At 39.8% G+C, this 27,048-nt stretch overlaps 1 protein-coding gene across 1 annotated transcript in view; it reads left to right on the top strand.

Annotated features, from left to right (window-relative positions):
* The window catches only part of klf7b (Kruppel-like factor 7b), a 40,474-nt gene extending 13,635 nt beyond the window's left edge, over positions 1 to 26,839 (top strand). The window contains exons 2-4 of the mRNA XM_051905258.1: positions 14,012 to 14,621; positions 19,807 to 19,930; positions 25,214 to 26,839. Of these exons, the coding sequence (XP_051761218.1) occupies positions 14,012 to 14,621; positions 19,807 to 19,930; positions 25,214 to 25,265 (786 nt within the window). The 3' untranslated portion in view covers positions 25,266 to 26,839. The remainder of the gene's footprint in view (positions 1 to 14,011; positions 14,622 to 19,806; positions 19,931 to 25,213) is intronic.
* Positions 26,840 to 27,048: the final 209 nt, after the last annotated feature.

The raw sequence follows: 27,048 nt of genomic DNA, 5'->3' as shown, positions 1-27,048 counted from the left end.
CATAACTTCTCTCTTCTTCAGTCATAGCATCTGCAGCAAGGCATGAACCCCTGAATCCCATCTATGCAATTTCCTTTTCATTTCCTTTCAGCTGGCTAGCAGAGCAGTTGTGTGTGCTACTCGCATGGGACAGGAAGTTCAGATAGATGTAGTGGTTCCTCTCTGCGAGGGCTGCTTGTAGAGCCTGCAGCTTACATCCTGTGGTTTATTACAAAGAATCACCCAGGGTTATATATAGCATGAGGTTACACTGACAACCAAGCATGGTCAAACATATGGGTTTAACAGACTGATGCACCGAAATGAAAATTCTTGGCCAAAAATTAAAATTCCGGATACATTGGGCCGAAACTAGAAACCAAAAATGACAAAAAATAAATTTAATTTGTTTGGAAAAAAAAAAAAAAAAAAAAAAAATCTATATAATTAAACAGTTTAATATTATAAATGTATTTATAAGTGATTACACTTGTACTTCATTCAGCTGTCATTACTTCAACAACATATTTTGTCTGCATTAAATTTATCAAAAGTGACAGTAAAGACAAAAGATTATTTAAATAAGAATAATAAAGATTTCAAATAAATGTTCTTTCAAATTGAACAATAGTCATCAAGGAATACTGGAAAAAAATATCAAGTTTCCACAAAAATATAAAGCAGCACAACATTAATAATAATAAATCATCATATTAGAATGATTTCTGAAGGATCATGTGACACTGAAGACTGGAGTAATGATGCTGAAAATTCAGTTTTGCCATCCTATAAATAAATTACATTTTAAGATTTATTAAAATAGAAAACAAACTAATAATATTTCACAATATTACTGTTTTTACTCTATTTTTGATCAAATAAATGCAGCCTTGGTGAGCATAAGAGACTTCTTTCAAAAACATTCATATCTTACCGACCCCAAACTTTTGAACAATAATGTAGATGTAACAAATGGCTAATAACTGCATATCGGTACCCTACAATAATTATACATAAATATTTTCAATTTATGAGATTCTCTCTTCATATATCCTTTTTACCATGTCAAAGATTATGTTATTGAATGATTAAGTAACAGTTTCTAAAACCAGACCAGAATATTAATTTTGCATTCCTAGTTACATACGTTAAATGTTTATACAAGGGCAATGCAACACGACTTTGAATAAGCCTGTTTTTAGTAGCACTGCTTTTTTCTTCTTCTTTTTTAAACTTTACCAAAGACATTTATCAGTCCATTTATCAGACAGTCCCCACCACTGAATCTGGTCAATGAATAAGACTGGGCGCTTCACTTCTCCCCTGCTGTTCCTTGACTAGATGTGAATTTCCCATGGTTTTATGCCACACTGCAGAGCATAGAATGCAGGGAAGCCTGACTGATAGTCCCCACAGTGGGATAGAGGTAATGAGAGCACCTGCTGTGTCCCTGGCTAAGGCTCTGTCCTCCAGAGACAGACAGACAGACAATGTTAGAGAGCTGACACAGTGAACTTGAAGTCCCTGCAATCTGAAGTCATGTGGTCTATTGCTTTGCAGTGACATAACTGAGAATGAGAAAACACAACTCTTTCACACCAGTGCCAGAGTCGTCACACCAGGGTCATTTTAATCGTCTCTCCATGTGGCTTCCCACTTGTTATGCACAGCACAGAAGTGCAGATGTGTGAGGTAGATCCAAAAGATCTCAATCTCAAGACATGAATATCTGAATCCAATAACAGCCTTAAATCCAAACAGCTTCCCTCAAGAAGTTTTATTTTTAATATGAGGACAGTAGGAGCTCATTTGCAAGAATTTGTGTGAAATATCATCAACTTAATGGGCACAATCATTTATAGTGTTTGAAATACGTTCCTGCGTTTGTGGCCACAACAAAGATAGGAGACATTCTTGGTGAAATAAAGAGACCTCTTTATGTCTCCTAGGGGTATAGACCTTTACCGGTGCCTGATAATGGGACTGCAGCTGAAATTGACTCCCTTGGAGAACTTGGCCTATTAGTCATGTCTGTTGCCTGTTACAGTATGGTATGTAACCGTAGATCTCTATACAATACCCAGAGGGCCATGCATCTTATGAAACAAAACGCCCTCCAACTCAGCCCCCACTTCCAGCTCACTCCTTGACGGCCAGCTCTCTTTTGTTTCCTCTTGTTCTCTTTTGTCTCCATGTGTTGTATCCCCCACCCATGTGGCATTCTCTTTGCATTGAGTAATGAAGATTAGCCTGGCGTCAGTCACAATAGAGCCCCCCAACCCCCCAACCCATCACTAGTATCCCTTACTTAGACTCCCCAATCTTATAACAAGCTGTTAACCCCATTTAAAAATGTCCCCTTTCAATCGGCTTGTGACGGGGAATAATCCAGCCCGAGCGATTTAATGAAAATCGCTGTATCCTGATTAGATTACCCCAGTGCCGCCAGCCAGTGGCCATTAGCCGACCCCGTACACAGATAAACAGCAGCCCCGCTCCACAAATCCAGTTAAAGGAAGACGGAGAGAGGTTTTCTGAGGCTCAGCTCGCCTCTTACCAGCCTGCAGTCTTACTGCCTTTGTCAGTGGGATTATCCCCCATTTGGCACATCTATGGTAAGGACTCATTCATGTCCTGTACCCACTCTATCCATTATTGCGCTTGTCTCATTGCTGAATCATTATGCTGAGCATGATCTTCTATGGCATATCTGTAAGAAAGATTTAAGTTTTATGTGATTTGTAAAGAGCTTTCTTTTATATTGGTAAATCGTAAGGATGCATTGATATTGAAATTTTGACCAATAAGATTAGAGGATGTATATTTATTATTATAGTTTTTGTTAATTATGGCCTAAATCACTTAATGCCCAATTTATACATATATTTAAAAAAAAATCTTTTTGAAATCTGCTATAGAAAAACATAAATACTCCAGGTTGTTTATTTAACCCAATCGTACTTTGTCATCTCACAGACTTCACATTGTTGCACATAGCACAAAAGCATCTTCTGTGCCCCCCTCCCCAATGTAAATTCACCAGGTGTTCTTCACGGAGTTTTTTGAAGAGTTAATAGTGACTTTGTTCATTTGGGAACATGATCAAGGTCGCATTATGTCCTCTACAATCCTGTGCTGATGAAGTTATTGAGAGAAGCCATAGTGCCTTTTCAGTTCCTTCACAGCTTCTTTGTCCCTTTTGTGACCTCTGTTACTGAAGTTCCACAATACTTTAAAAGCTAAAGCAGTGTTTGTGTACACAGAAATAGCTCTCAGCAGCCCCATACAGCACACCCAAAGGCTGATTGGCAACCAAGCCGCCTCTTCCATCTTTAAATGGAGGTATTCATTAGCTGCAGCTGCACCATGTCAGGCTTAAAGTCTCCTTGTGCGGATGGATGCAGATGGAGAAGACAGCAGACACTGTCTTTCACTGTCAATCCTAAATTATTGAAAGTCTCCTATCAAGTAAAAGCTTTGATGAGACGTGGCACTGAAGGCTGGATTGGAAGAATCTAGCCTAAAAGGTTTTCAAAACAACAGAGAGGTATCCCAATAATGAAGAATGCGTTGATTATAATCATTTAAATTTTAGCTGACCCATGTCCTGGCCCTTTAGCTAGAATGCAGTTTCAAATGCAATTATTTAGTTAGCTGATGCTCAAAGTGGGTATGCACTGGACAACTAGCTTGCTAATCTTTGGTGCCAAGTGTGTCATAATGCTCTCAATAACACTTCTTTGCTTGTAGTAGCATCCATCTGTGAAGTAATCCTGCCTCTAAGGGTACAGTGCACAGATAATGCTTGGTTGTTATCTTGCATGATTAGCATTGCTCTTTGTTCCACATTACATGCATGCTCACTCAACGAATTGTGGAGAAATGGGCCATGTGTCTGTAGAGAAAAGGCTCAGTGATATTGCCAGTTGTTTTGATGGAGTGGACGGCCACGGTTGCGTATTTCCTGTTCCTGACCTCCTGAGTGTTCTTGTCATAATAAAGCTGTCTCAGTTATGTCGTGAACCTGATCAGGGCCCTAATGTTCCGCCAAGAGCTGTCAACGAGGATAAACTTGTCCACAATTATGGCTAATGAATGTTTTTTTATCCCTGCACTCCCTCACTTGGTGAAGAATCTGCCAAATATTTTTATTAGCTTGTATTTTCTCACCAAAGATGGTAAGATGGTAACTTCCAGCAACAATATAAGATGACTAAAAACCTTGCTATTCAGTGCAAAGAAATGTATCTAAATATTTGGCCAGCAGATATGTTCACAAGTCTCTGACTCTGAGTCCAAGTCTATTCTTAAGTGTTTTATGTCATGTTTAAGTCAAGTCCCAAATCCAGGTATAACTTGGGATTTTGCAGTTGGGGAAACCATATACCGATTTTTTTTTTTTTTTACCTTTTTGTTCAGCAAGGACACATTAAATTGATCAAAAGACATGTATAATGTTACAACAAAAAAAAAAAATCTATTTCAAACAAATGTTGATCTTTTGCATTGTTGCAAAAAAGTTACTGAAAAATATTAAGCAGCACAACTGTTTTCAAGATTAATAATAGAAATAAGAAATGTTTCTTGAGCATCAAATCAGCATCATATAATTGTAACAGCATTTGGCATTGCTGTTTTTACTGTATTTATGATTTTTAAAAAAGACTTAAGAGACTTAAAAACAATAAACCCCAAACTTTTGAATGGTAGTGTGTATACTGTAGCACACATAAAAACAAAAAGTAAATGATCAACCAATAAATAACTAAATAAACCCATCTGGTAATTGTTTACAGTGGTATGAATCATGTTTTTTGATTATCGGTATTGCTCCTTGATTGATGTTTTTTACTAGTCTCTAATTCAAGTCGAATCTAAAATCATTTTGGAGATGTGTGTCCGAGTTGCCATCTCTGTTGTCCACATTCTACACTTCACCAGACTCTGGTCTCACTGTTCTGTCCCTCACTTGATAATGAAAACAGGAAAATGTGTCTTTCTGATACAGGCAGCACACACAATAACGTCCCAAACCAGTGTCCTGCTGTCTTTTCACATTTCAAAACCCAACAATGTGGCTGCTATGGAAACAGCTGCCAAGCCTGTTGTGCTCATCTCTGGCCGAGTTCCTGTCTGTCTGTTTCCTCTCATTTCCCAGAGGAGCTGGTCTATGTTTACCAGCCAAAGAGAGAGAGACGGGAGCAGGAACAGCACTGGAGAGGCCCTCTGTCACAAGGTGCAGCTGCAAAAGCAAGAAGTAAAGCTAGGAAGCAAAATGGAGGGCAGGGAAAGGATGAGGATTTCAAAACAAATTTGCAAATCGCATTACACGGTCAACATGTAATTAGCTTTGTGTGCGAGTGTAAATATTGACACACAGTAATGAGTACATGGAGTTTACACTAATCTGAAACGCAAAGCCAAGCTTAGCCTTTCTGGAGAGCTCTCTGTACGACCATTATGCTCAACGGGATCATCCTTACATTGTATTTTCATGGTGCTTTTTATGGTCTTCGAGAAGAGGGACATTACAAACACTTAGAAGCGGTCTTGTGTCAAGTATCTGATTTCTCAGTGGAGTCACGTAATATTGTTTCTGAACAGATGTGAACATGCTGAGACAAGAAAAAAAAGACTCAACAGGAGCGACGAACAGAAGCCACATCAGGAGAACAGCTCCAGACATTACCTTCATCAATATATAATAAACCAAGATTGGAAACATGATAGAAATGAGCCAGACAAATGAACAGATCATTGAGTAGCACAGATACCACGTCTTGTTCTGGGTCAAAGAATTATAAAGCGATAATCGTGATACTCACGATTCCAGATGACAGCATTAGTACAAGTATGCTTTTCTCTTAAAATAGGACTTTGGCCTGGCTGATCCTGTCAAATTTGTTGTCTAAAATAATGGCAGATACAAAAGATTCTGGGCACTGGGACCAGGCCAGTGATTCAATTACTCTAAGTACACATTTGAGCAAGGTCAAGTTCGGCACACAGATATTCAAGACATAATGCTTTAAACTGCAGCCAATGTCTTCATATTAAGCAGTAGCAGTTATTACATAACAGAGCACTCACTTGTTCATAGGTTTGGCAGACATACAGGCCACTAGACATAAAGGGAAAAAATATTAAGCATCTGTCTATAGCAGTGATCCCAGCTAGTAATGCATACACACACAGGCTGTTTCCACCCAAGCTGCAAATTTAAAGGGTTAGTTCACCCAAAAATGAAATTTCTGTCACTAATTACTCACCTTCATGTCGTTCCAAACCCTTAAGACTTAAGATATTTCTGATGAAATCCAAGAGGTTTTTTTTTATATCCCAAATAGAAAGCAATGTAATTACCGTCATTCAAGGTCCAGAAAAGTACTAAAGACATTGTTAATATAGCCAATGTGACTGCACACTGGATGGAATAACCAAGATAAATAGATAAGACTGCACATGTCTTTAGTACTTTTCTGGATCTTGACAGTAATTACATTGCTTTCTATTGGGGATCAGAAACCTCTCAGATTTCATCAAAAATATCTTAATTTGTGTTCTGAAGATGAACGAAGGTCTTACGGGTTTGGAATGACATGAGGGTGAGTAATTAATGACAGAAATTTCATTTTTGGGTGAACTAACCCTTTAATTTATGAGAACATTTTAAATAAATTGCAAACATAATTTGGAACAGGCAGCATTTCCATTGCTTGTGTTGAGTGGAACAAATATAAAAATTCTATATTATTTTTCTCTAAATGAATTAAAAATACAATACATTTGAATGCAACAAGTGAATTTAGGCATCATAACATTATAATGCACTGAATGAAAATTGATATTCATTTTGAGATTTGCTAAAGATTATATTTAACCATTTAGATTAACCATTAGATGTATTTAAAGGTCATCTATGTGTATAAAAAAAAAAAAAAAAAAAAAAAAAAGGGCAAATGAACATGCACAATTAAAAATAAATATCCAGTATGGGCAGATACAGATAAATTGTAATAAAAAAAAAATTCAGTTGATATATGATATGGTACCGGCACATCATGCATTCCTATGCTCTGACGAGCTTCATGTTTGCTAGCGTTCTGTGACAGATGCCTTATGTCTGGAAGCAACAGCGTCCCAGACAGTTCTGGGAGGTAATAGTAGTCAATCATCTGACATTTTTTTTATGCACATTTAAACATTTATTCAGGAAATGTGTTTATAGCATTGTTTATGTGCATGTTGTCCTATCAAATACACAATGTATCTATCCACATCAAACGAGTGTATGAGTATTTATTTATATTTATCTATTTATATATTTATCTATTTATCTTGGTTATTCCATCCAGCATTTTAATGAATATCCATGGATAAAATCCCAGCTACTGAAGCCAGATTTTACTCAGCATAGCTACAGCATTGAAATGTTCACTGCAAGGTATAATTTAAAATTAGGATGTACAATTTGAAATGACATAATGAAGAACTACACTGCTATTATATAAATGCCACTTGTTTGTAATCAAGTTGTGTTGTTTCTAAAAGATCGACCCTGTGTAGTGCAGAGGTGGTTTTGAACAACTTGATGACAAGCCTGTGTAGATGCGTAAGCCTACTGAATCTGGCTTTTTGTTTGTGCAGAATGCCTCCCTGACAAGCCATGCAAGTTACATTTGCAGATATACACAAGGGATTTAAATATCATCTGGTTCCCAGGCAACCACAACAATAATGAAACCTATATGTAAATGCATTACACAAAACCAAGTCTTTTTCTCCAGAGAAATCTGGGGCAGAGGTTCTTCCGCTAAAGAGCTGCTCAGTAAATCTGGCCCTGAAAATGTTCAGGCAGTTGGGTTGCCAGAGCCTCAGGCTTATTTGCTGTGGCCCATTCGTCAACGAGTGTCCAGTTTTGCCAACTCGCTAATAGGACACCATCTTCAGTGAGTAATTGGCCCTTTTTTATTTTTTTGCCATTATACCGCAGCTCTGCACATTTTAATTTCACCACGGCATGAGCTGCATTGTTTCTCCTGGGGTTTTTGGGTCTCTTTTGGCAGAAGCAGGATATTAGAGATCTTTCAAACGGATCATTCTTAACATGTTACCAGCATTCTCCTGATGACAGATAGTCAGCTCCAATCCATATAACCCATCTCTTCAGCTATGCAGCAAAAGCAGCAGTGGAGAAACCGGTGGCAGGTGGTCATTAGCACGTCACTGAAAAATGACAAATGGTTTAGCCATGGCATTCAAGCATCATACTTCTCACTAAAATTACACAATTTTCAAGATCGCTCTCTGCTGCTCAAACACACAGATAAGCCGAAAGTATATGATTTTACACGTGTAAATACACCCTCAAACTGCTGGCTGACTGGCAGAAATTCTCAGCCTGCTATAAGTAAAACGTTTCTCTTGTATCCTCTATCTTACATCTTTTTCCTCAGCAAACAAATGCTGCACATAGGAGGACAGGGACCCTGACTTGACAAACGACCTGCGACGAGCTTCCATCTACTGCAACAGTGGCCAAGGGCCAAGGGAAACGGGATTAAATTATCCACCCAAATTAAAAGAGCATATCTGTCTTGTCCCTGCTAACAGCTGTTAGCATTTATCTCCCACATGTGTCCGTGCCATTCATTCATTTTATAATCTGCGTTTATCAGACTGACTAGGCCGAAGTGGGGCAGAGGGGACCAAGGAGAGGCGCCCGGGCGCTAATTGCCTTGCCATGCTCGAGAACGTCTGTGTGTGTGTGTTTGTGTGTGTTCCAGAGGACCCCACCGTTTTGGCAAAAAGGGGGAGGTGGAAGTGTAAGAGGGGGTAGGGAGAGATGACACAGGTGCAGAAACAGGAAAAAAAGAGGGCTATTACACAGCGGGAGAGTCTGCAAAAAGTCACTCCATCACAGACCGCTGATTAAAATTTCATAGGAGGGGGCCAGGGGGCGAGTCTGCTGTAGGTAGTAGTAAAACAGTAGAAGTAGATGAAGGCCAGTAGAAATAGTTGGATTTCCTTTATTTGTTTAGTGTTATTGGTCAATGACGTACAAGTAACCACAATAAAAATAAAAATAGAAAAAAAAATCTAGTTTAAAACAAATGTGCCAAGTTTTAGAAATGTACTCTTTGCATTATGTTGTTTTCATATGGTTTAAAATAAATAAATAAAACACTCTTATAGTATATATCTTATATAGTAGTTTCAGTTTTCTAAAAATGCCATGTTGTGTAACCACTAAGTAAAAATATATTTCCTTATACTTGTGATTTTCCTTATACATTCACAATACTTGTGAATGTACAAATCTTAATTTAATAAAATATATATATTTAAAAAAAAAACATTAATATGAATTATGGTATTAATTGTGGTAAAATCTTTTTACAAATATCACAAATGAATTCATAAATAGTTTTTAGGGAGTCGCCCCACATGACATTTTACAAACTAAATTACAGTAACTTTGCCTTTGCCTCATAAAAAATGTATATTTGTATATTTAAATAAATTAATATATTGGACTGTTAAAAAAAAAAAAAAAAAAAACATGTCATTGACCCATATCACAATGTTTTCTCTTGTACTTCTTGGCGAGCAGTATACGACTATTTTCTGCAGGTGTCAGGTGCAATTGTTAGCCACACAAATTGTTTATTGTCCAAATGTTGCAGTTTAGTGAGAGTGACGGGTTGTGGAAAGGCTAGGGCTACATTTTCAGATGCAATCGTGTCTCCGTAGACTCCTAACAAGTTGCTGACATCTCTTTTGTGAGAGTGAGGTTGCGATGGAAGCGGCCGTTTATTGACTGTGCTTGCTTTGATGGGAAGAATCACGAGCGAGATCAAAAGGAGGTGCGGCAGCCGCTCAGGATCGTACCACACTGATGTTTACTTTTCACATAAGGGCTCTTCTATTGGTTATTAACTGCTTTACTGAGACTCTTTTTCATGCTTTGGCCCTTTTGTTAGGATGTCTGCTTGTAAGAGATTGTAGTCATTGGTTTTATGGCCACTTATCAATTGGCCATCCTCAACACACACACACACACTGAGGTCTGCAGTAAATCACAAACTGTGCACAGCCCCATGCTGTAACTGTATTGTCTAAATGTCAGGAGTCCAAGAGCGGGGGTGCAGGGGGATGGGACGATGACAGTAGATGAAGTGAAGAGATTCAAGCTTCACTCTAGTGTGTGTGTTTGACAGCTGTTTTCTTCCACACTCACTTCCCCCTCCCTGGACCCCTGTCAGCCTCCCCTCCATTACTTACCCCAACACTCCAGCACCAGGACAGCAGTGACAGCTCCCCTCCCTGAGCTCAGCCAGCGAGGTGCAGGAACCAAACAGAGAGAGCAGTTGAAAAGGCACGCAAGATCCGTGAAATCCTATCCATGACGGTGAGGGCCTCAGATGACTCTGATGTCCACCCTGCTGTGATGATGGTTTATATGTCATCGGGACAGATAGGATATGCCTCTGACTGCAAATTTGCAGGCGGCTTGGTATCTCTCTCGGTGCATGGATAGACAGATCCTGGAGGGAGGTCCTTATGGGCTATAGAGTTTCGAAACACTTCCTGAGGTTGATGGTGAGTGTGTGTCACTTGGCACAAGTTGTCTCCGAGGGTTCCCGGGTAATTGTTGTGTCATTACAGAGGTAATCGTGCAGCAGCCATGGCGCATCCCTAAAAAAAAAAATACTTGAAATAATATAGATAAATGAATGTGATGTGCAAACAGGCCAAAAGCCCTTCAATACATGAAGGATGCATATTCAGTCTAGCTAGGGTATGGTTATGGTCATAAAAGTGCTAATGGCCATGGTGGAATCACAGCACCCTGGGAAATTGTTTGGAACACTGCAGAGGACGGAATGATGGCATATAGACAGATTTCTTTGCAAGGTCATTGCCAACGCTTGTGTTTTATTGAGCAAAACAGAGTTTAGGACAGGTTTTACAGGAGGGAACAACTGCTCTGCTCATATTTTTATCTTTAAAAATGTTAGGTGCAAAGAACCCTTTTCTTGGATTCCATTTGACTATACATGGTTCTTGAGCTGACTATAATTACAAAACAAAAATAAAAAAGTTATTGATGTTTCATTATAGGTCCTTCAAATCAGCATATTGGTGGAAAAGGGGAAAAATTAAGCTCTTCTGGGTTCTCTGAAGCACCAGTAGAACCATAGAACCTATATAGGTTCTCCTGTTCCTACTGAAAAAGCATCTTAAACCAGCCTAAGTTGGTTTGCTGGTCCGCTAGCCATGTCAAACCAGCCTATTGGCTGGTTCAAAAGGGATATGGGGTACTTTTCAGCTGGTCAGGCTGGAAAACCAGCTTGGCGACTTGCTAAACTAGCTGAAAACCAACTTGTGCAGACTGCAAAACCAGCTAAGAACATGCTTGGGCTGGTTTAAGATGGCTTTTCCAGCAGGGATGAAAAACTAAAAGGTTCTTCTATTGCATTACACTCTAAAAAACGTTTTTGGAATAAAGCAGCAGCGCTTCATACGGTCCTAAAAAATGTTAAATAAATATATAAATACAGCACTTTTAACTCAAGTGTTGTTCTTGTTACTACATCTTACACACATACAAGCACACAGACGCACACATACACACTTAGGCTTCCCATCAGCAAATTAACTGAATAAAGAGCCTCTCTTTGCTGGGTCGTTTGAGTGGCTAATTAGTCATCAGTGCATGCTGTGTAGGGAGAGAGAGAGAGAGAGAGAGGAGCGCAGAAGAGAGATCGGTTTTGCATCAAGAGGTAGAACTTCAAACGACATCTGATGAAAGCCAAAATGCTTAATTAAAATCTATTTGTATGAGCGAAAAATCATCATAATTTCAACCTCAAAAATAGAGAGGGTGCGAAAAAAAAAAAAAAAAAAGTCTGTTTTGTTAGATGCGGGTAGAGATATAAACACATTAGTTTAGATAATGTGCCGACTTTATTATCCAAGCAGGGAGCGGAGACAGCGAGAGGAACTGACTCTGAGATTGGCGATAATTTCCCCTTTGTGTCTAACTTGGACTGCATCCACATTTGCTAATAACAGTTTTGCGATTCTCCCCCTCGCCTCTCTTTGCCCGCTCTTTGTCTGACATTGGCTCTTAGCGCTGCATGTGAACCCCCTGGCACTGCATTTATAATAGATGGAGCTCAGTGCGCAAGGGGCTTTCTACACTAGCAGCCAGTCCAAAAGAGTCAATTCACCTCATCTACATTTTCTTTTTCTTGTTCATGTGGTTGCTCAGATGTGTGTGAAAATATAGTGTGCTTATGCCAAGTTCTTTCAACCCTCTGCCATCTCTCACTGGCATGTTGCTTTAAGCTGCATTACATAAAGAATTTATCCATATTCTGCTCTGTGCTTATCAATGCAGATTGGGTATGTCTTTAGAGCACCTATTAAAGTAATAAGGCCTACAAAATGCACAAGAATGGAATAATTTCAGAGATGCATGATCCCTCTTGGTTGCTAAATTTCCCGCTCGCTAAAACATGGCTAAAAAAATCTTCAGTGCATGGATAATTCATGCACTTTCCAGGTAGTGCTCAGAATCATAAATGAACGCAGGGCTGACGGGGAGAGCTTGCAGTGGTGAATTGTAGCTGCTGCAGTGGACTGTGTTTCAGTTATTTTAGTCTTCGTTGAAGGCTCTGCTGTATTGCATAACATGAGTCAAATTGTAGCTACAGTATTAGTGCCTTTCTTTCTGTGTCACCAGTGAGGTCACAGAAAGTGCACAGGAACCATTTGGCTTCAAGTAAATTGAATGGTCAATGTTTCACTTAAGCAGTAGCTGGGATTAGAAATGTATCCGATACTGTTTCATAAACTTTTCTGTGTTTAGTCTGAAATCGTAACCTCAAAGAAATCCCTGTATGCACTGTTTTTCAAACTCGTTGATGCCAAGGACCCCAAATACGATTATCTCTTTCTGAGGGACTCAATATATTTTCATGTATTAATATATTTTCCATGTATAAAAGCCCATTTATACTGTTAGAAAAATATTAAGAGTGATAACACTTAAGACAACAAAATTAAATAATTGTTAAATATTGAAATTGACCATTTAAAAAATAAACAAAAAATTATTAACTTTGAAAAATACACTTTGTTCAATATTTTTCTCAGTTTTTTGCAGACGCCCTAATAGCCCCCAAACCCTAGTTTGAAAACCTCTTGTATGCGTATACATATTTCAATTAAGTAAAATAGACTAAAAAGTGCAGCTTATCAGCAAACAGATGCCAGGAAATACCTTCATTTTGGACAATTTAAGTCTGAGCTAAAGGAAATGACATAATAAGTTAAGATAGGGCATGTACAGAAACTGTAATTTACAGCTGACATGAAGTAAAGAGCTGGAAGGTTTACTCTACTGCCATTTGACTGCCAAAGTGCTTTTACCGCAACACACTGAACAGAACTCTCTAATATCCAAACTGGCCACTGTGACTGGGGAACAATAATGTTAAACCACTGAAAAAGAAACTGCTGAGTGAGCAGTCAGTGAGCCATGATAGTGCTGTCTTTCTCTTCCGTCCTCCCTCTGTCTGCCAAAGTATTCATCAGAGGGAAAACCAGAGTGAGGGGAAAGGTATCTTAAGTAATAAGATGGTCATTTCCTCGCTCAATAAGCACCGTATGAAATAACCTACGCTACATAGATAAATACTATTCCCTCAACCGCAGCAAGTGTAATAAAAATTCCACGGATGTTCAGCTTCTCTCCCAGAAAATCTTGCCCCCCAGCTGCACTCAAAAAATTTTCTGTGCAAAAGTCTCTATGTAGCAGATGTAGTCGTTTACACTTTCCACAGTGCGACCAACTGAACCAACACAAACTGGAAACATGTTGACGCGCCACATGTTTCACTGTGACATGTTCAGCTGTAACTGCATTTTTTTAAATGATTAGCTTTCCCTTCATAAACGTCACTGGACTTAAGAGTATTCTAAGGCTTACTGTCTCATATTTATGCATTTGTTTCTCCTGCAGACATGTCTGGAACTGGAAAGGTACCTACAGACGGAGCCCAAAAGGCTTTCGGATCTCTTCGACGAGGAACTTGACTGCCTCCTTACGCCAGCCTTCATGAAGGGAGACAGCGACGAGGACCTGATAGATCCTCTGCTGCCCAATTTATCGGACGAGCCCAGCCCCCCACCGCTGCTGGTATCCCTTCCCAAAAACCTCCATGCCCCAGCCAACACCAAGAGTACTGACGCAGGGCTAAAAGAAGCCAGCGGAGGAGTTAATCCCGCCCAGCTAAACGCAGTCACGTCCCTCACGCCACCTTCCTCCCCAGAATTGGGACGCCATCTTGTCAAGCCCACGCAGACTCTTACCGCCACAGCTGATGGCACCCTCACGCTGAAACTGGTGGCCAAGAAAGTGGGACTTGGGGCAGCAAAGTTAGTGGCGACACATTCACTACCTTCGCCACCAAATCGCGGTGCACAGAGCGATGGAGAAGGAGGCCTGGGAACGGTAGGCGGAGGAGACATCCCAGAGAACAAAAAGAGGGTCCATCGTTGCCAGTTTAATGGCTGTAGGAAGGTTTACACAAAAAGCTCCCACCTAAAGGCACACCAGAGGACACATACAGGTGATTAAATGCACCAATAACATCATATCATATGTTTTAGCATTTAACACCACATATTGCATTTAGCTTTCCTGGAGAAAGGCTTCTGGTATTGAAAGTCTAATTCTGCATGTAATAAGATAGTTTCAGAGTTCAGAAAATCTTCTTTGCCAAGGTTCTGATACTATAGAAGGGTCACAAGAGATCTTGTGAAGCTAACTTGATTTTTGCAGCACAGCCCCAAAGCAAAATATCTGGTTTTCTCTCTCCTGCACCTTAATCTCAGACTAAAATGAGCCTAGCCGCACCATTCAAAACCTGCCAGTGCAGTCAGTAATTGCAAGATGATTGATAGACTGACTGAGCTCAATCTTGTTTCCAAGCTAATTTGAGCTCGCACGCTCTGGTGCCGTAGTTTCTGCCCTCTCGCTGAACCTGAGAGCGTGTTGCACTCTGCCGTGGCCCCGAAACCTACTGTGACAGTGGCCTCAATGCAGCGTATCTGGCCCCTGTGGCCAGCTGTTGACTCGACAGGTTCCTGTGAGAGCTGGTAGTGCTAATCGCTTTTGGGCTGATTCTAGCGTATCGATGCTGCTTTCGCTTTTGAAGATCGGTGGAAATAAGCAATAGCAGGAAAAAGCGGAAAATAAAAACCCTGAAGGAACATTTTGGCTTGCTGGATCATCACATTATGTATTTATTACAAGACTGATTTATTTTTTTTAATTAGCTTAATCCTGTTCTTTTGGTTATCATTTCCGTAGATTACTAAAACAGGGAGATTAAAATTACAACAGGGTTTAAGAGAAACTTACATGCTACAGGACTCTATGCTAATATTTTTGTTTAGGAGCACTCATGACCCTGAAAAGTAAATGAAGGATTTCTACAGAATTCAGAAAATGCATATTCAGTTTGAATATTTTAAGCTAACCTGAGAGACGGCAATAAACAACAGCAGACTTGGCTGAAGCCCTTATGAATAACATTTGTCTTGAAAAAAATAAAACACTATAGGATATATATACATACATACGAATGTTCATTTATACATACATACACACACACACACACATTGCACAGCTTACCTTATTGGCTGAAAGACATATGTTGTTAAGCATGCATTAATCAGTTGGTGGAATATATCTTATGACTGTATTTGACTGGACGCCCCCAAAGGGCTACCTAGAAACATCTGCATGACCAAATTATTATACTCAGAAATAATTTCACATTATGACTTGCATAATTCTGAGAAATGGATCTCTGATTTGGCATACATATAAGGTTAAATGCATTATGGAGCTTTTATTTTGTTTTAATTGCATTAGGGGGTTTTATTAATGTATATCATATACATCTGATTGTGTGTCAGAAGTCGCTAAAGTAATTTTTCACATTCACGCAATCATTTACACTCATAAATGCAGCCGTGGAGCCCTGTGGTAATGACATGGTCCTACTTTGCTTTGTCAACAATGTTTGCTGAAGTTAATAACACATCCCTGAATGGGATTTGGAGGATAAAAATGGGTTAGAATCTGAGAGCTCATTTTAAAATGCAACATGAGCCACTGGAGAAGACAAAATGAATGGATGATAATTGGGCCCTACCTCTCAAATCTAAACTTCGGAGACAATAATAGCTTACCAGCACTCTGTCCTGAGGAAATGTAATTAACCGCACCATACATACCTAGGACACTGGTGCGAGGGAAGGAGGTTGCCGTTTTGGAGGGGGTCCGTTGCTAGGAGACCATAGCAAAAGACTGTAATAGGTTGATTATTTGCAGCTCTAGATACCAATTGAAGCTCCAATATGCCAAATCAATCCCACCTTTCCCCATCCCTCTTTGGTTACAGTTGGGGTTGCCAGGCAACTACATCATGCATATCTAAAGCAAGCAATAATTGGTTGGTATTGCGGAGTGTCCATAGGTTGCATACAGACTGAATGGTTCTTTCTCTCTCTCTTCTCTCCTTTTAACACTCTCTCGGCTGGTTGCTAGGCGACTCCATCATGCATCCGTGACTCTCCAAGTTATAATTGGCCTGCGTTATGGTTGCCGTGGTTGCAGGTCCAAGCCTGCCTCGCTGCTGTCAGACAGCAAGAGAGGCAACGAAATAAAGAGGGGGAGGAAGGGGGCTACAGCATAAGGATGGAGCAAGCGCGAGGGGGTCTTTGGCCAATTATTGTGAGTGTAGTGCGAAACGTTTGCCGTCTCACACCTGCGGCCCAGCCACTCTCCAAATGACACAGAGATGCTCTTCCTGCACACTTGTAGCAGTCACAGACACAAGAGCAGACATGGCAATATTTTCTCCAACTGATTTTATAAATTGAAGGAGCTCAAGGACAGGCAAACATAATAAAATAAACCTCAAGGCACTTTGACCTGCTGTTTGTCTGTGCGCGTCTTGCCTGGCAGAGAAAGATGAGAGATGTCAAAGAAGGCCCGCTGCTTGTTTGCAATATTCCCAGAGGTGAACTAGTGAAAAAAGGCCAAGTACATTGTATTATATTTAAAAATCCTCTTCTATTTGTTATCGAAATGTCTATGGGGAATGGAAAGAGGAACTGCTCAGGCATCTTACGCGGAGTCGTTTTCCTCGTCACTACTGCCGTGTCATTCTTTACTTTATGTTGCATCATAAGAGATTTTCAGGACAGACTGAGCATCGTAGTGGTAAACCCGACATTATGTCATCCTTTACTTCATCTTGCATCATAAAGCTAAAAAACGAGACGGGATAAATAGATGAACAGACTTTGATTTTATAACAGTAATATGTGTGCTCATATCAACTGCATACATTTTTGGGATATGAAATATTGCGAAAGTGAATACCTTCCACTTTCCACACATCTTATTGGATCATATTTTCCTTACAAAAGAAAAAAGAAAAGGAAAAAAGAAATAACAGTCTGTAATCATTTCCATTCCTCTCTATGATTTTCTTCGTCAGTATCCAGAGTCAGTCGCGGAGGTCCAGCCACGTCCTTGCTGAAAGACTAGCATAAAACAGCATGAATTTCTATGCTGGTCCAAACTAGTTTAAACTTGTTAGTATGGTCTTTCAAGTAAGGCAGGTTTAGTAGGACTGTTAATTAAATCAATGAATGATTAGTCATTATCAATAATCAAAAATCAATAATCTACCCATCCATCTGGCCTTCCATCCATACATCCATCTGTTCATCTATCCATCAGTCTATCCAACTATCTATCTAGTCTGCCTATATACACCTTTAACTATCTATCCAAGACCACCATTGTAACATACTACAACCACCACAGAAATGCCAAAGGAACCATTTCGAAAATCTTAGAAATTAGCAATGCTAGGCTATTTGTGTCTGACTGTAAAAAAAAAAAATAACTTTCAGACAAGGCTTTGTCAAGCAAACATCAGTATCATGTCTTGACAAACTTTACTATTTTAAGTATTTTAAAGTTGCCATGAAATGAAAATGGAAGTTTTTTGGCTTTTAGTATGAATTTGTTAGCCTTACTATTATCTATAAGCTAGTGTGGTCCAAAAAAATGAAAAAAAAAAAAAAAAAAAAAAATTTGCATTTAGAAGATATAAGCTTTAAAAACTTACAGTCTCTCACTTCCGCCAATATGAATCAACGACTTTGATGACATCACCCTGCACTTCAGCTTCTCATCAGATTTTCTGTCCAATCAAATGGTCTCTACAATCTAAAGCGTCCCGCCCCCTACATTATGAATAGACGCCGAAGCTGCAGCTAAAATCGGTCACTTGTTCACACATTTACCATTTTCTACATGATAAATATAGCACATAGTGCACTATATATAGGGGACAGGGAAGTCTGGTTTCACATCAGTGTCACGTGAACCGCTGCACAGTCTGCTCACGATAGCACAGAATGAATCATATGCGTGAGTTGCTGCATTCCAGAAAATATATTGGACACATTTGAATTCTGCACAGAATTCTATATTTTAAATCGATAAGGAAGAGATTAGGAGGAGAAACGGTTAGAGATTAGGAGGAAACTGCGGGTTTATCGAGCTCAATGGCTCTGGCCGAGCTGTGATATAAACGAAACACTATTGGCCATTTTTATAAAGGGGAGGAGCTGTTTGATGTCCCGCCCTGTCTTCCTGTTTCAGTGGAAATTACGTCAATACATTGAATAATGCTGTGCGTTCCATGGCACTTCAGCAGGCCTTTAAATTATAAAGTAGCCTACACACAGAATATGGCATGCATACGTTTTTATTCAACAATCAATTACAAAAACTCCTTTAATTCACCATCCCTACTTGGTGGTCAACTGAGTTTAGAAGTGTGGTCAAAATCAATTTAGTGAACAACTATTAATGGAGCAACATCCATTTTAATGGAGCTTTACTCTAGTTAGGAAGATTGGTGCACTGTACACAGCATTTGCTGGAGTAGCTGGCAGCTCTTTTACTGTGAATATGGCATTGTTTCCCATTAAGTGTCATTAAGACCCCAATTATCATTACCACCTCCAGATCTGAATCAGTGCCATCAACACCCTCCCCATTCCCACCCAGGCCCCAGGCTGAAGCCAGTTCTGTTCCCCAGGAACACTGCCACTGTGCCGGGACCCTCTCTTCGGGTATTGAAACCCCCCTTCCTCCCTCACTCATGGCCATATTTTAAATCTGAGGCATAAAAGTACAGCATGTGGAACAATTGGTATCTCCTTTCCCATCTGTTTAACTTCATTTGAATTTCAGAGCTCAATGGGAGGGTGGAGAACATTTAGCACAAATGGCTTCATTTTGGATACTTGACTTTGGGTTATGAATTCATTCTGTTATGGTGACTGAGCACATTTAGGCAGCCCCTCTTGAATTTAAGAAAAGGTGGAAAATGACCCTTTGATTGAATCAATTTTTGTGAAAATGATACCTCCGTATATTGCCTAAGAAGGCAACATTTTTCACGTTTTGACTATTGAGAATACAGGAGGTTTGCATTACAGACATGCGATTGGTCGACTGGGAGAGAAAGCAAGCAATCTGATTGGATGGCTGGGATGTGTGATTGAGAGAAACAGTAATGAATGATGTTCATAATGGAACTGCTGACGGTGCTCACAGTGGCACAGTGGCTGTTTCGCTCCAGAGGTGCACCATCTGTGTACAGGTGTGTCTGAATGGTGAAGCATGGATTAAATGATGTGTGTTTGTGCATGCAGGTGAGAAGCCTTACAAATGCTCCTGGGAAGGCTGTGAATGGCGTTTTGCACGAAGCGACGAACTGACGAGGCACTACCGCAAACACACTGGTGCCAAACCTTTCAAGTGCAACCACTGCGACAGGTAAGAGACACTGCAAAAGCTGCAAAGCTAGCTCACAAAAAATGTATGAGCACATTTAACCCTTTTTAATTCTTTAACACTCCTACACATTCAAAAACACTAGTCCACAGTCCTCAAGTGCCCATAAACAAATTCCTCTAGTTATGAGACCACAAGACCAAACTCTCTCCCTCAAAAAGAACCCTCCCTTCACTCTTGTTTTCCTGAATTCTCTCTGATGGCATGTACATAGCACTACTACATCGGGCTTATTGGAAGTTAGTATAGGCCCAGTTCCCTGCTGAATAACTCATTCAGAGTCTGGTCCTGTAATACCCATTACCGAATTACTGTGAATATCTCATTCTCACATCCTGTTCCACTTTCCTCCGTCCTCCCATCGGTACAGCATATGCCCACAATGTGGCTTGAGTGCAGGGAGAAAGAGAAGTTAAAGGCATGGGTGTGCATTCCAAGGTAAGAAGGTTATATAACACTAATATAAAAGAGCTGGGGAGGGCACAGGAGGAAATGGATGCACGTAGAGGTCTAACGGAAAGACACAGCATATTTGATGAGTTTCTTTTTTGTTTTGTTTTTTGTTTTTTTACTGCATATATTGAAACATCAGCATACAGTAAGTTTTGTTTAGAGTAACAGTAAGTCACACTTTGCTTTCTATTATGGATGTACTGATATTGAAATTCTGATCGATACAATAAACCTACAATTATTTTGATGTTATTGCAGATAACTGATAAATGGGCAATATTAATTCATTTATAAGAATCAACCATTTGAATTGGCATCACAACATTTTAATGTGTAGTATGAAAAAATGGATATTAATTGAGATTTGTTAAAGATTACATTTAGCAGCGTTATTAAATTATTAGCGTTTTTAAAGATTAACTTTAAATTAGAGTTAGATTACCTCAAAGGTAATCTAAAATGTAAAAATAGGGTAAATGAGCATGCGCAATTAAACATAGGCTGATCATCTCTAATATCTGCTGATAACTGATATAGTACCAATATATTGTGCATCTCTACTTCCCACCTTTTAAAGTATGCCCGATTAGAATTAGTGTGTCCCAAATAATTATACATTTAAAACAGGTTTACTTGCTTAGATGGTTGCCCAAGCTGACAGCAACAGTTTACGGCAGCCATAACTTTTAACCGACCAATGGCAGGCAACAGAGTGTCCAAGAAACCAGTTTTAAAATAATACATTTTGTAATTTTGTGTAGTTATGCTAGTGGCACAGAAAGTACACACTTCAGTAGTAATGAACTGCAATAATTGTAGCTAGTTAAATGCAAATGGAAACCGTACAAATTGAGGTTCTTACTAATTATTTAAAACAATATTCTCACACATTTTGACCACTGAATGTTCATGATTTTGCCACGAATTTTACATGAATTGTTCAGGATTTCGATTGCACTCACAAAGAGCAATTAAGCAATTAAACTGAGCATAAATATACTTAAACAGTCTGCATGTTTAACTTAGTTAAGTCAGGGAGAAAGTCATAGAAATTTCTAGTCTGGAAATCACAACTTCCCTCATGACTGTTTAAATCTTATGAGCTATATTTTAGCTCACGCACACACACGTTATGCAGAGGCAGCATGGTGAACGTGTGTTGGCGTTGGTGATAAAGAGGTGAAGAGACGCAGAAACAGCAGAGAAAAAGGGAGATTTGCATTAGCATGGGGAGAAAGAATGATAGCCTGTCAGGTGACAGTATTAAGAAGCTGTCACTCGTGCCTGGCATGCGGGCAGCAATTACACAGTGGAGGCCGCGTGCCCACTGAGCCAGCTCCAGGTGGAAGCACAATTAGACACGGCTCCCTGTCTCGCCGTCGGCATCAAACCAACCTTGCCGTAGCCTTTTGAAAGTTGTCCATTGAACATTTCTCTGCTGCTCCATCACAATGAAGCTCCACCGTTCCCAGCGGACAAGTTGCGGCTGGGACGGCCTCTGTTCTGCAGACTGCTGCCGACACCTGAACAGCGCCGTTTTCCCTCAGGCGCAGCCAAGCACGTGAACTCTCTAGGGGAAGGCATGGGGAAATCTGTGTCCCTACACTCATTACTCAGTGTTTGGCAGCTATTGCATGACAAAAGGAAGAGGAGCTAGCTTGGATAAGCAAATCTACATTGACAATTCTTTCTCCCTGTCAGGTATAAACAAGGGAATCTTCTGAATCTGGAGTCTAGCCTAAGCAATTTAGTTCCGCTGCAGAATCCCACACACAGATCCCCATCATTTCCTGGAAAGCATTTATAAATTGAGCCCTCCTGTTACTCGTTTTTAATACTAAACCTTGAAGAACATCTCAGGGAAGCACATCCATTTTTGGTTGTGCATTGCATTATGGGTGAATATAGAATGAAAAAACTAGTGTGAACAGTGATCCTGCTGGGATGTGAAAGTGTCCTTGTGCAGCATTATTACTCTTGACTGGGAGAAAACAATCAGGAGTAATGTGTAGCAATGGCAGAAGGAGATAGTATTGAAACTGTCTGATGGCAGGAAGGATGCCTAGTTGAATCTGGATGGAATAAGCCAGGGGCTAAACGTGATTCAGAGTGCACACTGTTGAAAAGATGTGCAAAACTGCCCATTATGGTCTTTAATTTTGCAACTGTCCTCTTCTCTGGCAATGCCTCCAGTCAGTTCAGGATGAGACCTGTTACAGAGCTGAACTTCCTGATCAGTTTGCCGAATGAACTGCCAAAACTGTCTAGTTGTCATTACAATTGAGTTGAATAGCTAGCTACTGCTTTTTATTCAATTGTATTTAAATGTCCATGTGTTATTAAACTAAGGCAGCTGCAGACATGTGGCAACACCATTACAGAGTAGAATAGAATAATCAATACATAATACAGCATTTCTTCCATGATTTATGGTATAGTGCCAGACATGTGTATCTGTCTTAAGTTACAGAGATGGTTAGTCTGAGGCAACCTCAAGTCCACAACAGTGATCAAGAATTAAGTTTAAGAATTAATCAAAAACTAGTGCTGACTAAAATTACCAAACTTTGAAGGAAAAAAAAAAAAAAACTATAGGTAACTTTTAGGGTATTTCTCAGCTAGATGTAATTACACAAACGTGTTACCATCACAATGGGTTATGAGTAGCTACAGTCAAGGGCAGTCTAACAGTAAATACAGTCAGCCAACACATACACAGTCATACTGTCTCACAGTCACACACACACACACACACACACACAAGTGTATTGGGCATCATTAATCCTGCCTAATCAAGCACAGCCCCCTGTCGGGTGTTGAGAGGGGTTGAGTGAGAGGTGGGGGGAGGGGTTATGAGATCTAAGGGTGTGCCAGCTGGTGTAGCAGCCACTTACAGTGAGTCACAGGACCATCTGTCCAGTCGCTCTACCCTACCTCCACACACACACACACACATACACACACACACACACACACACGAAAGCTTATTTACACCTAGATAAATGCAAATCGCAAAAAATAAATAAATAAATAAATAACCAAGTGTAATATACAATGTCTTCAGGCAAAAAAATTCTCATACCTAAAGTGAAATGTACATCTGTCATTCACATAATGCAAATCCACTGCCAGATGATGACTGGTGAATACTGCAGTCCAGCTGTGTTAAACTAAACAATATAAGAAATAAAGAAAACTGCTACTGGGGCTAAACTAAACTATGTGCTTAATTGTCAAGAAAATAAGGTCAAAAGTAACCACCCGCATTTTCATTGGCCTTTGATATGAATACTTTTCCCCAATTTAAAAAAAATAAATCCTAAAAAAATAAAACTAAACCAACAAAGAGACAAAAATCACAATATTACACATTTTGTGGTTTTGGTTTTTATGAGGGAATGAACTACAATCCCATGAAGAACTGTGTATAGCAAAAAAAAAATGGTACATTATAAAAAAATTGATTTGTAGTCATTGGTTATGCACATAATATATTTTAATTTAAATAATAAAATTCTTAAAATAACAAATATATAAGTGGAGACTGACTTCATATCACAATGCTTCATGGGAGTCTGCGGCTGCTGAGCCCTGTTTTGTTTTCCTCCAATTGTTGGCACCGCCTCTTCCAGATTCATGGGTAGTTTGCTTCAATTTTTCACCTGGACAATGTCAAGTAACTGCAATATTTGAGCGTTTTTTGTTTAACCTTATGGTAGGTCTGTCTTGAAAGGTTTCTATGTAATGATTTTTATCAATCATATGGGATTGTTACTTCTAAAACCCAGCTGTTGCTTTCTACAGACATTAATCCCTCACTGGGCATACAAGTATTACTAATCATTGTAAATAAGCTTGAAAGATTTTCCTTGAAGGGCCATACAAAGAAAGAGAGAAAATACTAAGAGAATGATTGTAAATTTGTTCAATGTTCAGAATAGAATTCTGCGAAGCAACTGGGGAAAACCAGGAACCATCCGACTGATATATAATGTAGAAAAACATTAAGATGACTCATTTGAAAACCAACTGTGTCTACCTGTATATATACACACCCTCCACCCACCCCAATTTACATCTTGGCTGCTTCCCATCCAAAAAGCAACAGAGGAGTTAACACTGTGGCTCTTGACTAATTAATAATGGATACAGCCAGAGGCAAATTGAAATTATAATTCTCCACTCCTTTCCAACTCTCCAAGTTTTTATTCATTCCAGTTAAGATTCACTTTCAACACTTTTTTGGCTGTAATACAGTAATCCTCACAGCCATATAAATGTAAAGTAGAAATGGCATCTCAACACTGTATTTTCTAAGCACTATTATGAATTACTCCTACCAGCAGCGGTTACATGTGAGCTTAATTGATGATGACACAAAAAAGCCCATGGCCCACTACGAAAAACCAACCGCTATGACTCAAGTGCTACATACCTAATGCAGCCGCACAGTTTAAACAATACCATATCACCTCCAGCCTTGAAATAATTTCCTAATTCAAACAGGCTTGCTGTGATTTGTGGTCATACTCCCAAAAAATTATTTCTTGCGCAAGGCTCAGCACAGGCTCTGCTGCTAACTGCATTGGCAAGATATGCGTTCAAAACGATCTGTCACCAGTTTCAGAGCAAAAAGCTGGCTATGCTTAAAAATTCATTTTTTCCCAAACGCCAAATGTTGTTTTCTCTGTTCCATCTGCAAAGCTGCCACACATCTTCCAAGAAACTTAGACTGTGGTCCTCTTTAGCGCAATCATCACTCTCTTTCCTTAAGTGATTCCAAGCTAACTCTCTCTTTTTCTCTCTTTACAGATGTTTTTCCAGGTCTGATCACTTGGCTCTGCACATGAAGCGACATATCTAAGGCCAAGGGAGATGGGAGAGAGAGAGAGAGTGAGAGAAAAAGAGTGAGAACGAAGAGAAGAACATGTGTGCACCGCCCATTCGGGAACATTCACAACAGACTTTGGGTGCACACGAGGGGTCTGGCCGCAAACGTCACCAGTAGGAACATGCGAGGCAGCGTGGGCAAGCGTTGTTGGATTCTACACCCTCTCAAGACAGTCCAAAAGCCTTTTCATCAGCGATTAGCCATGCCTTACCGAGCGTTAGCTTGGAGGTCAGACACTGCCAAACACCACCTTTTTTTTTTTCCCTCATTCTCTTTTTGTACAGTAAATCACCAATAGCATGGGACGGTAGACTGAACGCTACATGTACAAAACCGAAACGCACATGTCATTCATCACTTAACATAATGGTTCTACTAGAGAATCAACGTTCATTGTACATTCTGGAACTTCCTTCTTTTTCTTTTTCCAAGGACACATCACAATAACCAACCTGCAGCTATGTCGTATACAGCAAGCAACCAAACACGGAAAACAACATTGCCAATACGTTCTGAGGAGTGACCAATGGAAGTAGCGGCCAAACGCAATGCACGGCCCCCGAAGCAGTCTCTGCGTGGGATAAATGAAAAACAAAAAATACGGCAACGCTCAGGATGTGTGCTGATTTCTCGTACTCTTCGCTCAGGAGCGAACTCTTCTCTGCTCTTCACGCCCGTCAACTCACAGGCGACCGAAATGATGCGCAGCGACACTTTCTTGCCTTTGTTGTTTTGTTGTTTTTTTGTTTTTAAAAAGACTGTTAAAAAGATGGTTTGTTTTCCTTCTGAGCTGAAATGTCTTAAACTTCTGAAAAGTGAAAACTTTGCGAACACAAGCATTAATGTGCACATACGGGCAACAGGAGGGAACTGTGAGCCCTTCTCAGTATGCACAAGGTTCAGTGGCTGCTATCTGGCACTGAAATGAAACGTTTGAAGCATAAGATGGGAACAGAAAGATGGGGACTGCTGGCTTGTATGAAAGGACAGAAGTCTTCTATTTTTCATTTTGCTTTGCTCAGACTTGATCCGGGAAAAGCGAACCAGAGCGCGTCGGCACAGACCTTGTGTGATGCTCTTGACACTGGAAAGAGTTCTTTTGCTTTGTGTTGATGCTGGCACCCATGTAAGAACGTAGTAGTCCGGTGCACTGGAGGAGACCAACAGAGGAGACGCTATGGCGGGGAGGGACAGTTGGCAGGATGTTTGACTCTCAGATTAGAGCACCTGCTGGGATAAGGATCCAAAAGAACTCAGTGGCATCAGCCCAGACAAACTTTGCCTGTTTCGTATCCATTGTCTGCACTGATTTTTTCAATGTTCTCTGTGCTTTTTTTCATACAGTCAAAAAAAAAAAAAAGCTAAAAAACAAAACAAAAAAAGCATAAAAACAAAAAACAACTTGGAGGGAAAAAAAGCAGAAAACAAAACCAAAAAAAAATACATTAAAAAACTTTCACACAGACACACACACCACAATGCAGACAGAATGGTTTCTTTGCTCTTGGCTTTTTCCTGAGAAAAACTCGAGAAGAAAAAAAGTAGAACAATAATTACCAAGTTAATGAACAGCGTTAAAACAAAACACTGCATGGCAGCCTCTTTCAGACAGATACACGCACTCGCACACATACATGCGCAGCTTGCCTCTCAGCATTATTTGTTTTGCACCGAAATCTTCACAGCAGGGTTTTAGCAATTGTTGTTTTGTAGGATTGCATTCCATCCAGACGTCAGACTTTAAATCGAGAACTTG

The sequence above is a fragment of the Ctenopharyngodon idella genome, chromosome 9 (assembly GCF_019924925.1).
Source record: "Ctenopharyngodon idella isolate HZGC_01 chromosome 9, HZGC01, whole genome shotgun sequence".
NCBI lineage: Eukaryota > Metazoa > Chordata > Actinopteri > Cypriniformes > Xenocyprididae > Ctenopharyngodon > Ctenopharyngodon idella.
The sequence above is the reverse complement of the archived record's forward strand: the minus strand, read 5'-3'. Positions and strand labels throughout refer to the sequence as shown.